At 35.5% G+C, this 17143-nt stretch overlaps 1 protein-coding gene across 2 annotated transcripts in view; it reads right to left on the reverse strand.

The window, feature by feature from the left end:
• CLPX (caseinolytic mitochondrial matrix peptidase chaperone subunit X) overlaps positions 1–17143 on the reverse strand; it is a 36922-nt gene that overhangs the window by 15203 nt on the left and 4576 nt on the right. Inside the window, exons 2-8 of one of the 2 annotated variants that reach the window (XM_043470804.1) lie at positions 15005–15165; positions 13550–13667; positions 8820–8974; positions 5834–5993; positions 4396–4437; positions 560–736; positions 262–426 (exon numbers count right to left, since the gene is read on the reverse strand). In XM_043470804.1, coding sequence (XP_043326739.1) covers positions 262–426; positions 560–736; positions 4396–4437; positions 5834–5993; positions 8820–8974; positions 13550–13667; positions 15005–15165 — 978 coding nt within the window. The remainder of the gene's footprint in view (positions 1–261; positions 427–559; positions 737–4395; positions 4438–5833; positions 5994–8819; positions 8975–13549; positions 13668–15004; positions 15166–17143) is intronic. The other variant, XM_043470805.1, reaches the window with a different exon arrangement.

Consider the following 17143-nt stretch of genomic DNA (forward strand, 5'->3'; position numbering starts at 1 on the left):
AGGAAAGTTAGAACAGAATGGAATAAATAATTTGGCTTATAAATAATTTGGCCTGTTTTCACTGTAGTAGTATTGCCACCTTATGACAATAATACAAAGCAAACTTTGTGGCCCTCAGTATGCTAAAAACTTAAACATAGCTACTTATATAGTTATTGAATTTTACTCCTTGACTCAAAACAAAAAATATATTATCTCTTGCTATTAGACTGCTTCCTCAACAGACTATATCTGAGGACAGACAAACTTGCTGAAACATACCTTGTTGTGCTTTTTCTACATTATAATTGGCATCCTGGAGCAGCTTGGCAATCACAGATTCAATATCTTCACCTACATATCCAGCCTGAGTCAAAGTGGTACAGTCACAGATAGCAAAAGGGACATCAAGGCATTTAGCTAGAGTTTGTGCCAGAAGAGTTTTACCTATGAATAGAAACAGTAACAACGGGCCTTAGGTTTTCTTCTTAAGAGTAAGAATACCCCAGTCATAAGACACTGGTTACATTTATATTCTATTTTCTTAAATGAGTGGTAAATTTTTAAGTAAGTTATTTACCTGACCCAGTTGGTCCAAGCAGCAAAATATTACTCTTTTCAAGCTTGATGTCATCATGGGAAGAATCCAATACTTCACCTCCTCGTTTTTCCTGAGGTATTTGTTGATTTACCTGTTGCTGCACTGATGCTCCTAAAGCATTACCATGTGGACTAATTCCAGCAATTTGAAGCAACTCTGAAAAAATGCCAAAGGTATCAGAGCTTCATTTGCTTTCACCTGAAAAAATGCCCAATAAAACCTTACATCTAAAACCAATTACTTATTTAGAAAAAAAACAAGTAAATATTCTGACATTTTTTGTCTTACCTAAAAGAGAAGGAAGCCTCAAATTATCTAATGACAAATGTGTAATACATGATGATTATTCACAGAACCTCAAGCAAAGGAAATGTATTCTTTTTACCTTCCTTATTTATATAAACTGTATGAAGAATATCCTTTTACTGAGAAGAAGGCAGTATAACAGAAGGAGAACAGTGTCAGGAGTCAGAAAGCTTCAGAAATTTGGTCCTTTCTTTGCCTCTGAATAGCTATATGATCCTAAGCTATATCATCATACACACTTTGTGTTTCTGTGCCCTAATCTATAAAATGGCTAACACCTGCCCTATCAATTTTAGACACATGACTGGAGGTTTAAGAACAAAATGCAATTGATTTGGAGGCACTCTGAAAGACAAAGGTATATGTACACATACTTGTACAAATGAAAAGAAACAGTGTTGTAGAGAAAGGGTAAAACATTGAACTGAGAAATAGAAAGCTTGGGTTCTAGTCTCAGCTCTATCATAGGAACACGGCAAGTCACTTGGCTTTACTGAGCCTGCTTCCTTAGTGAAATACTCTACCTCTTCCACACTTAAAAATGCTGCTGTGAGTCTACCAGAGACACCAAGTATGGTCAGACTCATTATCCCTGGTCCTGCCTGAATTTCTGATTTTACAGGATCTCAACTGGATCACTGCCTTTCCTTTATCAGACATACAGTGTTAATTACACAGGAATTATAGTGCTGGTGAACCAAGAGTTTATCAGCTGGATCCCTTTTTTAAAAAATCTTATTCTAACCCTCTCAGCTGAAGGAAAGAATCCCAATACTCTTTTCAACTAGCTAGATTTGTAAATATCCACATTGCTCCTGGCCCTCAGCATTTAAGGTACCTGGGCTCGTATCATATGTCTGTATTTTCTAGATTTAGTTGTAACTTGTTTCTAAGAATATCAGTATTTTCCAATGCCTTATTATTTTAAGCAAACCAACAGACAGATGTTCAGCAAACATACTACTGAAATCCTGTCCCATCTGGCAGTCATTTTCAAACTATCTTTGGGTCACATCCTTTGGTAAAGGGTTATTCTCTTCACCAAAAATAATAGGCATTAAATAAACATTTGAATTTCATTAAACTGTACTACATTTGAGGGTTAATGGTCAGTGAATAATGCACAATGCTATGCCTCATTACAATTCAGATCAGGTTAAAATAAATACAGTCTTCAGTTAGCTAGCTGTCCCCTACCAAGCAAAAAAAATTTAAAAAAAACTTTTCTTTTTAACTTTCAGCAAAATCTAGTTAGGAATTGTGACAGCATAAGGAGGTGCAAGGAGATCCAACCAGTCCATCCTGAAGGAGGTCAGTCCTGGGTGTTCACTGGAAGGACTGATGGTGAAGCTGAAACTCCAATACTATGGCCACCTCATTCGAAGAGTTGACTCATTGGAAAAGACCCTGATGCTGGGAGGGACTGGGGGCAGGAGGAGAAGGGGACGATAGAGGATGAGATGGCTGGATGGCATCACCGACTCGATGGACATGGGTTTGGGTGGACTCCAGGAGTTGGTGATGGACAGGGAGGCCTGGCGTGCTCCGATTCATGCGGTCGCAAAGAGTCGGACACGACTGAGTGACTGAACTGAACTGAACTGAACTCAATTCAACTCAACTGAAGGAGGTGCTTGGCTGAAGAATAGGTCTGCCCAATGGGGAAAAGATGATTTAGGTAACTTGAACAAAATTGTAAGAAGCATATTACCTACAGTGGAATCACATGACACATATATTCAACTTTATGATTTAAGTTTTTTAAAAAAGAGGAATAGTTTAAATAGTACAGAACAAATGATGTTTGTCATTCCATTTATGAAAATATGCCCCAGGGTAAACTTGAGAAAACACTCCTGTTCTTTCAGTTAAGTCTCTGTTCATGCACATCTCCTACTGCCTAAGTAGCTCTTTATAATGAGGACTATGAAGTAAGCAGGCTAGAATAGTTAGTTGTATGGAGCAATAGGGCCCTGTGCCTCAACTTTCTTATATGTAAAATGGTGGTGAAAATAATCATTTCTGTCTAATAGGCTTGGGGAAGATGAAATGAGTATATATGTGTAAAATGCTTAAAACAGTGCCTGGCAGATAGTTTTACATGTGCTTTGGAAGAATTTTCTTTTAGTATTACTATTTTCCTAGTGTGTAAGTATCTGTATAACATAGCCCTTATATGCAAGCCAACTAGTTCATCTGGTATTTAACATCAGAAAAATTTATGTTCCAATGATGAGGGGAAGAAACCATCAGTCTTAAAATGTTAAAGAGACACATATTGATCTCTAACATGTGATTTCCAAAGGAATTTCCAAGAATATTTGAACTATATATGACTTTGGCCCAATGTCCTAACATTAGAACCTAATACCCCACATAGGAGAAGACTAAATTATATATGAAAGTAAATGCTACGTAAGCTCTAAAAATATAAATTTCTAAGTCAATCAATATATGTAATTACAAATTATTTTGCTTATGTCCTTAAATACTATTACTTGTTAACATTTGTATTAAATCACTATGATAGACTTTACTAATTCATACTAGTTTCACCAGCCACCTGCCCAAAATTATGAATATATGACAGCATATTTTATTACATGTAATAAATCTCATGCCAGAGTTGCTGAACTCATTATGTTCTCATGGCTCATCCTGAATATACAGTACAATATTCTGATGTTCAAATATTAGATGTATAATACTGTTTGGTTCAAAGGCAAATGTAAACTTATCAAACTTTTAAGTGAAAAATGTTCACACTGGTTTATCTATTTTGTCTTTTGTGACAACATGAATCTTTTTATAGTAACTTTGGAACCTTCACCCTTTCTTTGTGTAGCAGCTATCTTCACCTCCAAAGAAATGAGTGTAAGACATCAGAATGGCCACTATCACTGGTGTATCAGGTCATTCCATACCCTCCATCAGACCACCTGGTGCTTTTAGGGGCAGTCTAGAGCTCTCAATAGTGAGCTGGAGGTTATGCATAATTTGTAAGCCTACACTAAGTTTCATAAACACCAAAAAATAAACAATGTAGTTTCTGGCAAAGAGTAGCTAAAAGATAATATACCTCCCTTAAAATCTGTCACTTACAGGCAGATCAACTTAAATTGTTTTTTTTTTTTAAGGAAAAAAAGGATATAACATTCAAGGTACAAATTTTTAAAAACACAACTTTTGGTAATATGCAGATCTAGATTTATAGAGGAAAACTACATACAATACTTATTTCTTTACGTTATAAGAAATATCACAACAAAAAAGATAAAATCAAATATCTACAACAACCCAAATATCTACAACTACACAAATTACCTATGAAACTGTTCCAAAGTTATATATGCCATGTATAACAAACAGGTTTAGATAATATACAATGCCTTTCTTAGTAATACACAAACAAGTACGTATCTATCACAACTAGTGCTGACAAACTTCACTGAGGTAAATCTAAAAAGGAAGAATGATTACAGAGGAGGACCTGAAGAGAGGTCACTTACTTGTAAATCTGTACTCATCCTCCCGTCTTCTTATTTCTAACTCTAAGAAAGAGGATGAAAATGGCAACATGAAAATATTATATATTTGCTTAATTTAGGGGAACAAACAAGGAGTATTCCACTTCTTGCCCTCTTCCAAATATAAAGAATATGTTCATTAGTTTTTTCAGCTTTCTATAAATTATGAAAGAATTTATATGCTACCTCTTTTCTGTATTAAAAAAAAAAAAAACCCAAACATGCTTAATGATGGCTGTATAGTTGCCAATATTCACATCTGTCAAATACAAAGTTGCTATTTATTTAAAGAAAAGAAATGTAGTAATTTAGGTCTTCAATAAGAATTTAAATCCCTCATATTATAAAGACCATATAACCATTTGCTTTTCCAGCACCTAGAAGAGCTTAACTATTAATTTGTTGACTGACAGAATCAGAAAAATTATTTTGCTCCATGACCAAACAACGATATTTGGACCTTATAAGTCATAAACGTCCCAGGTCCTTCATCAGTTACTATAATTTAGACTTCCTAAAAAAGTAATTGATCCTACTATGTAAATGCTTTGCAGTAAGTTCAAGCAGTGAACAAGTGTCTTCATTAAGGCAATAAATTATAATATTAGTACCTACTAAAAGTTAATTTAATACTAAAAGTACTTAGCAAAACTCCATAAAATTATAACATAGCTAAAAGAATGTAAACAATAGATATCTGTAGGACAACTCCAAAATTACAGCTCCCTAGCAGCAGCCAAAAAAAAAAAAAAACCCTTAAAGTATTTACATTTTACTGTATTCATAGTTTTTTAAATAAAATCTTTCTGTTAATATAACATATACATGTCCATAGTAAGTTGACATTACACAGTACGTTGGTGCATTAGAATCTATCATTAATAGAAACTATACTTTGAATCACTTACAAATTTGCCCTGAACCTTGCACTGTGTAGCTGAGGCCAAAACAGAAAGAGTGCTGAATATGTTCTATAAGAGGTACCATTTCCATATATCTCTGACTTAGGAAAATTTTCTGTGTCCCGAACCCCAAAGAGAAGAACTCAAGAGTTGTATACAGAACACTGCAATGATCTAGTCTACAAGAACTACCTGTGGTCAAGTCTACAACTCAAAAATGATGTCTCAATTTGTACACGAGAACCCAAGCACATACACCCCAAAAAAAAGTTTTAAGAAATAATACTTAACAAGTTAACAGACTCTGGTATTTTCTACTCACACTTATTAACTCTCTTTTTTAAATGCTGTTGGAAATGAACTGTAATGATTTCATGAACCACTAATGGGAAGCAACCTGTATTTTGAAAAATACTGTACTGTACTACAAGTATTTTAAGACCAAAGCAAAGAGCTGCAAATAAGGATTACCTCTAAGCACAGTAATCTCTATTTTGGTCAATTATCAAAACACTAACCTCTAGGTGTTAATGATGTCTGCTTCTCAACTTCTGCCTGCTGTCTCAGATTAGCTGGGATATTATTATATATTCTCTTGTAATGATTGTATACAGCTACTGAAAGCACCTTCTTGGCAAATGACTGGCCAACAACATACTTGTCGAGGTAGTTATAAATCTGAAAAATTATTAGAAATGAACAATTTACTGTAAGTCATCACAATATATACACATTAGAGTTATCACAATATATACACATTAGAGTTAAATACCGAGCACTTTTTATTTTTGGTGGGGGGCAGCACCACACAGCACGAACTTTCCCTACCAGGGACAGAACCTGTGTCCCCTGCAGTGGAAGTGCGGAGTTAACCACGGGACCACAGGGAAGTCTTAAATACTGAACTCATTTGCTTACAGTTTTAAATTTGAACAAAGACTCTCATTCAAAACAAAATGCAAAGGGCATGATACATTATGCAGCAATGATTTCAGAGGCCCCAAACCTTAAAGATACAACACACCATTCATTTGTTCTCTAGCTTAACAAAGTATTCCTGTACTTTCCCAGTGCTATGCCAGTTTCTATTCTATAAACAATGCCAATGATCCTAATTTTTGAAAGTTAATATTAAAGCCAATTAGAATACCTACACTTGCTACCATGGGTCTAAAGCTGTTATCATTAATGAAATCAATTTTAAAAATCTTTTTTACACCTCTTTCAATCATATGAATAATATTATTCACAAAGATTACATTATAAAACAAATTTTTTCAAAATAGGCATTCAGTTCAGTTCAGTTCCTCAATCATGTCCAACTCTTTGCAACCCCATGAACTACAGCACACCAGGCTTCCCTGTCCATCACCAACTCCCAGAGTTTGCTCAAATCATGTCCATTGAGTGAGTGATGCCAAACAACCATCTCCTCCTCTGTCGTCCCCTTCTCCTCCTGCCCTCAATCTTTCTCAGCATCAGTGTCTTTTCCAGTGAGTCAGTTCTTCGCATCAGGTGGCCAAAGTATTGCAGTTTCAGCTTTAGCATCAGTCCTTCCAATGAATATTCAGGACTGATTTCCCTTAAGACTGACTGGTTGGATCTCCTTGCAGTCCAAGGGACTCTCAAGAGTCTTCTCCAACACCACAGTTCAAAAGCATCAATTCTTCAGGGCTCAGCTTTCTTTATAGTCTAACTCTCACATCCATACATGACTACTGGAAAAACCAGAGCTCTGACTAAACGGACTTTTGTCGGCAAAGTAATTCTCTACTTTTTAATATGCTGTCTAGGTTGCTCATAGCTTTTCTTCCAAAGAGCAAGTGTCTTTTAATTTCCTGGCTGCAGTCACTGTTCACAGTGATTTTGCAGCCCAAGAAAATAAAGTCTGTCACTGTTTCCATTGTTTCCCCATCTATTTGCCATGAAGTGATGGGACCGGATGCCATGATCTTAGTTTTCTGAATGTTGAGTTTTAAGCCAGTTTTTTCACTCTCCTCTTTCATCAAGAGGCTCTTTAGTTCTTCTTTGCTTTCTGCCATAAGGGTGGTGTCATCTGCATATCTGAGGTTATTGATATTTCTCCCAGCAATCTTGATTCCAGCTTTTGCTTCATCTAGCTCAGCATTTCATATGATGTACTCTGCATATAAGTTAAATAAGCAGGGTGACAATATAGAGCTTTGACATACTCCTTTCCTGATTTGAAACCAGTCTGTTGTTCCATGTCCAGTTCTAACTGTTGCTTCTTGACCTGCATATAGATTTCTCAGGAGGCAGGTAAGATGGTCTGGTATTCCTATCTCTTTAAGAAATTTTAAGAATAAAATTTTTAAGAATAAAATAGGCATTATATACTCAAAAATCATTATACCACCTGTATCAATGTGCTTTAATACTCACAAACATTTAGCTTTTTCTCAGATATTAACTTTAAAGCTATGCATTTATCTAAATGGCAATCTAAAACTCTTCTTCTTGGTAGAAACTAAAGCTCTATATGAAATTTGGTTATTGCCAATGGCTTAGTACCTAGGGTAAATTCTTTCAGCTTTTAGTTAACAGAAGTTAACTGCTAATATTCACCAACTCCTGAAGAGAGTTATTTTCTAGAACTTTATTCTCTAGAACTCCGACTCAGATTCTGAAGTCTATACAAATTAGTGAGGAACATAGAGCTTAATAGCTATATTTTCCCCCATTATTTTTACATAACAAATTCTATAATGGTTGACCATATATATGTTGTTATGGTTTTTAAAAATCATCATTCCTCATGAATTACACCCACGATTTAGCACATTTGCAGAAACAAATGCACTGGTATCTAAAAAGTCAAAGAAAGCAGAGGGTGAGAAATAAGTGTGCAAACACCACCTGAAACGTGGCCAGAGATAATAACACAGCCCAGAAGCAAGGCTCCTCCTCCCCAGAAAGCACACACCAAGTACCCAATGAAGCCGGTGGTATACTCTGCCGTGTCTCACATGGCTAAATCACAATCCACCTGAGACATCAAGAAAGCGCCAACACCACAAAAGTCACAATGTTATACAGGAGTGCCCTGGCACATTGGTCACGAAAAAAATACTTGCTTCTATTGTTAGTCTGAGGCTGTTTTACCTCTAATAAAGTAGATTAATTTAAGAGGGAAAAACTGCAGGCTGCTGTTATTTCGGGACCCAAACTAACAAAAACAAATCCCCAGCTGTTCTATTTTAAGGATGTCATTTTAGATTAACTTAGTATTAACACTACTAATCATCAGCTGTATTTCATTGCTATGAATACAATAATCATGATATGGGAAAACATCAATGCATCCTATACCTAAATTTCAAGTATCAAATATTAGTAAAAATTTAGCCAGACACAGCCTATGTTATAAAGAACTTACAAAACTTGTTTACATACTAGTACTAAGATTCAATATAAACTGGAGAGAGAGGAGCAATGAAATGTTTTCAAGATGAAATGTTCGTAACACTGAGCAAGGACTTATACCTTCTTGGGGGGAGGAGGTGGTTTCTGTTGGAATGCCAATTTTACAGCTTCTGCTGCTGATTCAGGTTCTTTAATTATGCTTTTCTTTGAGTCTGCTTCTGATAACACAACAAAAAAATGATGACATTTTTCACACTTCACAAAGCGGGTGGATGCTGTAAAAGGACAGAGGAAAATAACTCAAATACTATTTAACTTTAAAGACTTGTTGAAAATTGAAACCTACGTACTTGACAAAAAACTTGTAGTTCACTCCACTAGTCACAACAGCCAGCCTAATTTGTACCTAAAATAGATGATAAATGTGAGTTCAGTAAACTACATTCTATTCATTTCAGCTAGGTGTGACAGATTTTATCTAGAGAAAAGACTGGTTGAAATTCTTTCGACTTCTCCATTCACTAAAGTTTTGGGTTTTTCTTTGGGGGGGTGGGGAAATGCACAGTTCGCAAGATCTTAGTTCCCCAGCAAAGGACTGAACCCGGGCCCTTGGCAGTGAAAGTGGGGTGTCATCTAACCATTACCAGGAATTCGCTAAAGTTAATTTTTAAAACTACCACTGTATTAATCATTTTATTCAAATACTAGAATGAATAAACTGTGGGGAAAAAGTAAAGTACAAATAAATTAATCTGTAATAAAATTAACATTTTACTACAAGAAATTACAAACACAAAAGTTGAAAGAGAAAAATCCATTTTAATCCCTAAAAAATGTAAAATATATATACATTCTTAAGGTTCTTTTCAAACTTGTGAGCATTTTTAAGACCTTGACTTGGTAAATATATAAAATTATTTTATACTGTTCTTATTATCTTTATTCCACTAATTCCTATTTCTTTGACCTAAAAACCACGAAGAAACTGGGACTTCCCTGGTGGTCCAGAGGTTAAGAATCTGCCTTGCAATGCAGGGGACATAGGCTCAATCCCTGGTCAGGGAAGTAAGATCCCACATGTCATGGGGAACTAAGCCCATGCACCACAGCTGGAGAGTCCGTGAACAACGCAAGATTCCCTATGCTGCAACACAGATCCCGTATGCTGCAACCAAGACCCAACACTGTCAAATAAATAAATACATTTTTTAAAAAAATACCACTAAGAAACTAACAAAATATAATCATACAGCTTTTGGAAACTGGGCAGGGCAGTTAAAAGTGAAGATGAAATGGGTTTCTCAGTTCCAAGGCATCACTGTAGATATCTTGTGTTTAAAACAAAAGTGATTTCCTCTTTTTTCTCTTTTCAGATACAGGCACATATTCTTAATCTTCTCCAAGCCTAATTCCACTAATGGTAACCAAGGACCTCAGAAAGCAGCATGGTAGAGAATCCCATATAGATTATCAACAGATTCAGAGCAAAATATACACAGGAATTAGTTACATGTTGGTAGGTCTAGTAATACATTTTGGTGTTACCTTTGTATAACCTAACTAAACAAAAGCAAAGAAAAAGGATTTTTTAAACTATGGGAATCACTGTCCTTTGGGAATATTATAACTACCTATCCACAGATTACAAAAAAAAAACTGCACTGGCAAGCACACCTCAATCTTCACAAAATAATCCAGTTTAAAAAAATAGACAATACCACATTTAAAAATAAATTTAATTACTAATTCAACCAATTTAATTATTAATGTCTGCTCTTAAACAAAAAGCCAATCAAAAATATACATTCTGGACAAATTCTAGCCACAAATTTTAAACTAGATGAGGGATCACTTCTGTATTCCATTCATCAATCACCTAGTAAGGCTTCCCTAAGGAAAAAGATCAAGCTATTTCAAGTACTTTTGATTAACACAAGTCAAAATTCATTATCACCAATTCCCATCAATGGAAAAGATAGTGGCTTTATATTTTGACCAGGCACCAGTTTATAATTGTTACCGATGGTAGTAAACAGGGCAAGGATTAAAGGGCAGGGAAGCCTCTAATCTAGTTCAGGCTGTGTCACCGGAAAATCTGGCCTGAGAACACAAGAACAAAATATTTCTCTGAAGAAATTAGGTCAAAGGGAAAGAGAAACACCAACAAAAAACATTCCTCTTTGCTTATTCCTCATTCCTCTTTGAAGGGTTGCTTAAATTCTACCTGATATTTGCAATACTGTTTTACACTGAAACACATTCAACATATAACCAAGTTCAACTTATCAAAATGCTATTTCAGGAAAACAAGTAAACAAACATTGCAATGCATACTTTTTACTCCTAAAAACAAGGGGCAAAATCTGATTTTGTTAAATTTTCAGGGGATAAATAAACCTCACTTGAAATGATTACTACAGGTATTCTATATTCCCTTACAAACAGAATACTGATGCCAATAAACATGCTTGTATAGTATATCAACAACAGATGAAAGATTACCTTAGTAAAAAAACTTTTTCAGGATATTTGTTTAAATGGAAGTTCTTCATAACTCTGAAAAAGTTTCAGGGTCAAAGATAAAATCTCCAAACCACTGCATAAAAGTTTATCCTCACTCTATGAGACAGATAATTACAGTAAGCCTTCAAAAAGTATTATATACATAAAAGTAAAAACTAAAAGCTCCATCCAAAAGCAAGAGAAGGTGCAGTATAACTATTTAAATGAAGTACAAAAACAGGCAAAACCAATCTCCAGTGATGAAGGTCAAGGTAGTGGTTACATTGGGGGAAAAGAGGTTAGTGACTAGGAAAGAACATGAGGGAGCCTTCTGGGGTGCTGTGAATATTGGTATGTATATCCATCACACTGTACACTTAGAATCCATGCATTTTCTTTCCTTGTCTGTATATAAATTATACCTCAATTTCCCCCTTAAGTTAAATAAGAAATTTTTTTAAAAATCCCAAGAAAAGCCCAAAATAAAAAGTCCCAGAACTAAAGGCTCTACCTTAAATAAAACTAGGGACACTATTCATAAAGTTATTTTTTAAAAGGGCAAAGAAAAATTAATATATATTCTTATAATCAACAATCTTAGATATTATTTAAATTTCTGATGATTTTCTAAATACTCATAATGGGACCAACAGAAATGGTATTTTATTTCAACAAAGTCAGTCAAGCAACAGTGGTACCACTATAAGAAAACATAAAAATCACTATAAACATATTTGTGAGATGAAATATGTACAGGAAGATCAATGAGCTAAGAACAGCTTTTACATTTAAAAAAATGACAATGAAAGTTAATGAAACTCAAATTTCAGTGTCATACACAAAACTTTATTGGAATACAGCCAATTTCACTCCTTTACACTGTCTATGGTTGCTTTTGCACGGTAACAACAAAGGAGAAAAGTCACAACAGAGACCATATGGCCCATAAAGTCTAAAATATTTACTATTTGGTCTTTATAGTAAAAGTTAACTGACTCCTATATAGCATTTAAAAATAAAGAACTACCCACAGGATAAGAAAAATATTTGCAAATCAGGAATCTAGATAAGGGCCCAGTATTCAGAATAAAGAACTCTTCCACCTCAACAATAAACAGATAACCCACACACACACACAAAAGAAAAAAGATAACCCAACCTAAAAATGGACAGAAAGTGTAGTCTTCTCCAAAAAAGACATACAAATAGTCAATAAGCACATGAAAAGATATTTAACATCTAGTCATTATTAGGGAAATGTAGATCACAACCATGATGAGGTATTAATACCACTTCCTATTCCTATGATGGCTATAATAAAAAAAAAAAAGACATAAATGTTGAGGATGTAAAGAAATTAGAACCCTTATACCTACCTTGTTAGTGGGGTTGTAAAATGGGACATCTATGTGCTGTAAAGTCGCTCAGTCGTGTCCCCCTCTTTGTGACCACAGACTGTAGCCCACCAGGCTCCTCTGTCCATTGAGGTTCTCCAGGTAAGAATACTGGAGTGGGTTGCCATTCCCTTCTCCAGGGGATCTTCGCAACACAGGGATAAAACCCGGATCTCCCATATTGCAAGTCAATTCTTTTCCATCTGAATGACCAGGGAAGCCCAAGAATACAGGAGTGGGTAGCCTATCCCCTCTCCAGGGGATCTTCCTGACACAGGAAAAGAACTGGGGTCTCCCACATTGCAGGCAGATTCTTTACCAGCTGAGCTACCTGGGAAGCCCTTATACCTTGTTATGAACACCTACAGCAGTCCCTTAAAAAGCTAAACAGTTACCATCTCACCCAGCCATTCCATTCCTAAGCATATAGCCTGCCTCTCGGGGCTCGTCTCAACACAGCTTAACCATTAATAATTGTTTATCAATTAAAATTGAGCCAGGTGGCTCAAATGGTAAAGAATTCACCTGCAATGCAGAAGACCCAGGTTCGATCCCTGGGTCGGGAAGATCCCCTGGAGAAGGGAATGGCAACCCACTCCAGTATTCTTACCTGGAGAATTCCATGGAGAGAGGAGCCTGGCGGGCTACAGTCCACAGGGTCACAAAGAGTTGGACACGACTGCGCAACTAACACACACAAGCAAAACAAAGAAGGGAAGAGTTTTCTTAAATTATCTTTAAAAAAAAAATTTTTTTTTTTAATTATCTTATACCATAATAGTTCAAAGCATTACTAGTCCAGGGGATTTTTAGTATCTGGTGACTATAAGAAAGACTATTGTAAATTCAGGGAAAAAATAATTCTGATGTATATAAGGTATAATGTATATATTTCTGTGCAATTAATGATTTACAGCAAAGGCAGGGAAAAAGAAGAACAGAAGTAATACTTACACACGAAGGTCTCTACGTGTGTGCATAAGTCGCCACATTTAGGACAACGAAGCTGGTTTCCACCTTTCCCAGAATTCCCAGAGCCTGATTTCTTACTGCTTCCCTCACTTGCTGATTTCTAATATTTGTGCAAGAAAAGAAAAAGTGTCAATTATTACTTTCAGGCAACCACCATGTAACTTTAAGTTTGTATTTAAATATATGTTTATATTGTTTATAATTAATATTATAAAAAAACCAGTTCTAGTAAAAACATATATTTACTGTTTCCCTTCTTTACATGGTATGATCCAGCATGTAAAATAATTAGCTTTTTTTCAATGACAGTAAATACTAGAGGAAAAAATCAATAAGCACTAGTAACTAAAAAACTTACTATGAAATTGAATTGAGAGTTATTACCATGACAAGTAGTAACTCAACTTTCTTAAATCTAACTTTTGTCATCTCTTAAAAAAAAGGGGGGGTGATCATTTCACCTACTTTAGAGGGGCACTGTTAGGATTAAGTGTGTATACAAAAACACCTAGCATTTTGTCTCACACATATTATTAACTCAAGTGTTAGACAAATTTGCATAATAAAAAACATGATTATTCACTGACCTAATAAAGTTACCAATCATCTACTTCCTAGCCACAGAGTTCAGTTCAGTTCAGTCAGTCGTGTCAGGCTCTTTGCGACCCCATGGACTGCAGTACGCCAGGCCTCCCTGTCCATCACCAACTCCCGAAGTTTACTCAAACTCATGTCCATTGAGTCAGTGATGCCATCCAACCATCTCATCCTCTTTCATCCCCTTCTCCTCCAGCCTTCAATCTTTCCCAGCATCAGGGTCTTTTCAAATGAGCTACAGAGTAGCCCACCATTAAGTCAGATGAAGTAAGGTTTATATTATCATGAGTTTTAAGAGCTGTGTAGAAGCAGAAAAGGATGGCTATTCTTAACCCAACCAACCATCAGACTGACTACATACATTATTTAATGAAGCTTCTTTACTGTGTTGGGGTGTTAGAAATTTTAATTACCACTGACCAATGAAATGCTTATCAAATAATTTTATGGTTCACGCTGATACACAAAATAAAAATACATAAAATTCTTCCTATCATTTTATATTTCCTACAGAAAACATGGGATTCCCTGCTGACTCAGCAGCAAAGAATCTGCCTGCAATGCAGGAGACACAGGTTTGATCCCTGGGTCGGGCAGATCTCCTGGAGAAGGGAATGGCAACTCACTCCAATATTCTTGCCTGGGAAATGCAGGACAGAGTCACCTGGTGTGCTACAGTCCATGGGGTCACAAACAGTAGGATACAACTTAGAAACCAAACAACAACAAAAACATATAACCAATGAAATACAGAGTACTATTATATTTATTTAAATGAGCACTATTATATTTGTTAAATGAACTCAAATATGTATATAGATGCCAAAAAAGATAAAATACCTTATTTCCATCTCCAGAGCCATCTTTACTTATCCCATCTCTTGAGGCAAAGTATGCTGGTGTTTCTGTAAAAGCTCTAAAAGGAGCTCTTCGTAGAACCTGAGTTTCAAAGGTCCCAAGCCTCCCTAAAACCGGTATATGAATACGACTACAAGAAATACCTGAAAATACAATGAAATTTATTTAGTCTACACATCAAACATTAACACGCCTTCAATAAATCCCCTGGAAACAAAAATCCCTTAAGCAAGGAAGTTGAAAAAGTTAACAGTTTTCACAGCAATAGTACAAAGACACCATCCTCAAAAACTGGCCAGACCTGTGCTTTAGAAGTGAGGAAAGAACAGAGACAACAATTAATGGCCCTTTCAAAGTGTGAGAGATAAGTAGTTCAACACTCGCCTCACTTGTAGGGGAACAAGGGCACTTATGTTCTATATTATTATATGTCTTATATCTACCAACAAGAACAAACAAAATGTAAACAAATAGGTGTCTGGATCCGTTCTATGGGATCATAGTTTGCTGACTCTTGCTTCTCTGCATACAAATACAAAATAAACCCCCATATAAATTATAGTCAATGGCAAAAGAGCCATACTCCAGACTGTGAGGCAGTATTTCCCAAGTTGGTCTTTTTAAAAGACTGCTCCCCCCCAAAAAATAAAATAAAATAAATAAAAGACTGCTCCCTACACAAGAAAACTGAATGGTCATAAGTTAAACAAAATTCCACAGACCTCAATACCCTAGAGCTACTCAGAATCTTGCAAAAGCTAATAATGTACATTGGCCATGAAGCAAGTTTCCCAGCAGTTTACCAGACTGCTATTAGGAGGTGATTAAACAACACTGGGGGCGAGGCCGATGGTGGTGGTGGTGATGGTGAACACTTAGATAAATTTAAGAAGCTTATTTTGCCTCCCTCATTTTATTCCCTGCACAATTCACAACTCAGGATTTAATTCCTACACTTGTTAGGGCTTTTTAAAAGATACACACATGTATATGTTGTATTCAAATGCAAAAACTGGTTTTAAATTATGTAGGTAAGACAATTCAAAAACAATTGCTTAGTTATACAACTCCCTCCCATTTTCCAACTCGTTTTACACTGAATAACTTATCACTGTAGGCCATCTCAAATTCCACAAAGCACAAAAATGAACCCACCAAATTACTCAGCAAAGATACAAATAAGAGGAAAAAAATTTTCATTTCTATATAAATTCACAAAGAACACCAAAAAAGGATTATGACATCCCAGTCCCCAACCCAAAAAGTGTAAAATTTTAACACTATTAAGCTTGAATATTGAGGGGAAAAAAATTTGATGCATTCCTTATAAGTAACATTTTCAAGACATTTCAAATGTTCTCAAGTATAACATTTCCATGTTTTGCAGTAAATTGTGTTAGCCATTACTCTCTCGTTGGTGATGCCATTGAGCCGGTGATGACTCAATGGACATGAGTCTGAGTAAACTCCGGGAGCTGGTGATGGACCGGGAGGCCTGGTGTGCTGCAGTCCATGGGGTCGCAGAGTCGGACACGACTGAGTGACTGAACTGAACTGACTCTTGTTAGAAAGAGATACAGTTTATGAAATTTAAGCTAAACAGTCATTTTTTTCAAGGACATAGTATGATTTAAAGACTATGTCCCTCTAAAAAGCAAGTTTAGACAGTTACGGGGGAGAGGGATAGATGAAATCAAGAATGCAGAAAGCTGAATGTACCTTGGGGCTGGGTGATGGGTATTTGGGGTTCAGTGTTCTATTTTGTGTGTGCTTGAGAACATCCATTAAATGAAAGACAGAATACAATAATTTACTATAATCTATGTAACAAGTATAATTTTTTAACTGAACTTTTATGATGTATTCACAAAAAAAAAAACTACAACAACCTTTATATTTGTACTTGGATGTTATATTTGTACTCAGATGTTTAGAACAAAATTTATACCTGAAGTTTCACATATAGTGTATTATTTTCCACTTATATCTTTTAAAAGAGTATTTAACAATGTACAATATCTAATACTATTAGAAAATAAGCTGAAAGGAAATTATCTTGGGGAATTTAAGAGAAATAAAAATTATGAACATGATTCTTTTAAAATCTACTTGAACAGAAAG

The sequence above is a fragment of the Cervus canadensis genome, chromosome 6 (assembly GCF_019320065.1).
Source record: "Cervus canadensis isolate Bull #8, Minnesota chromosome 6, ASM1932006v1, whole genome shotgun sequence".
Taxonomy (NCBI): domain Eukaryota; kingdom Metazoa; phylum Chordata; class Mammalia; order Artiodactyla; family Cervidae; genus Cervus; species Cervus canadensis.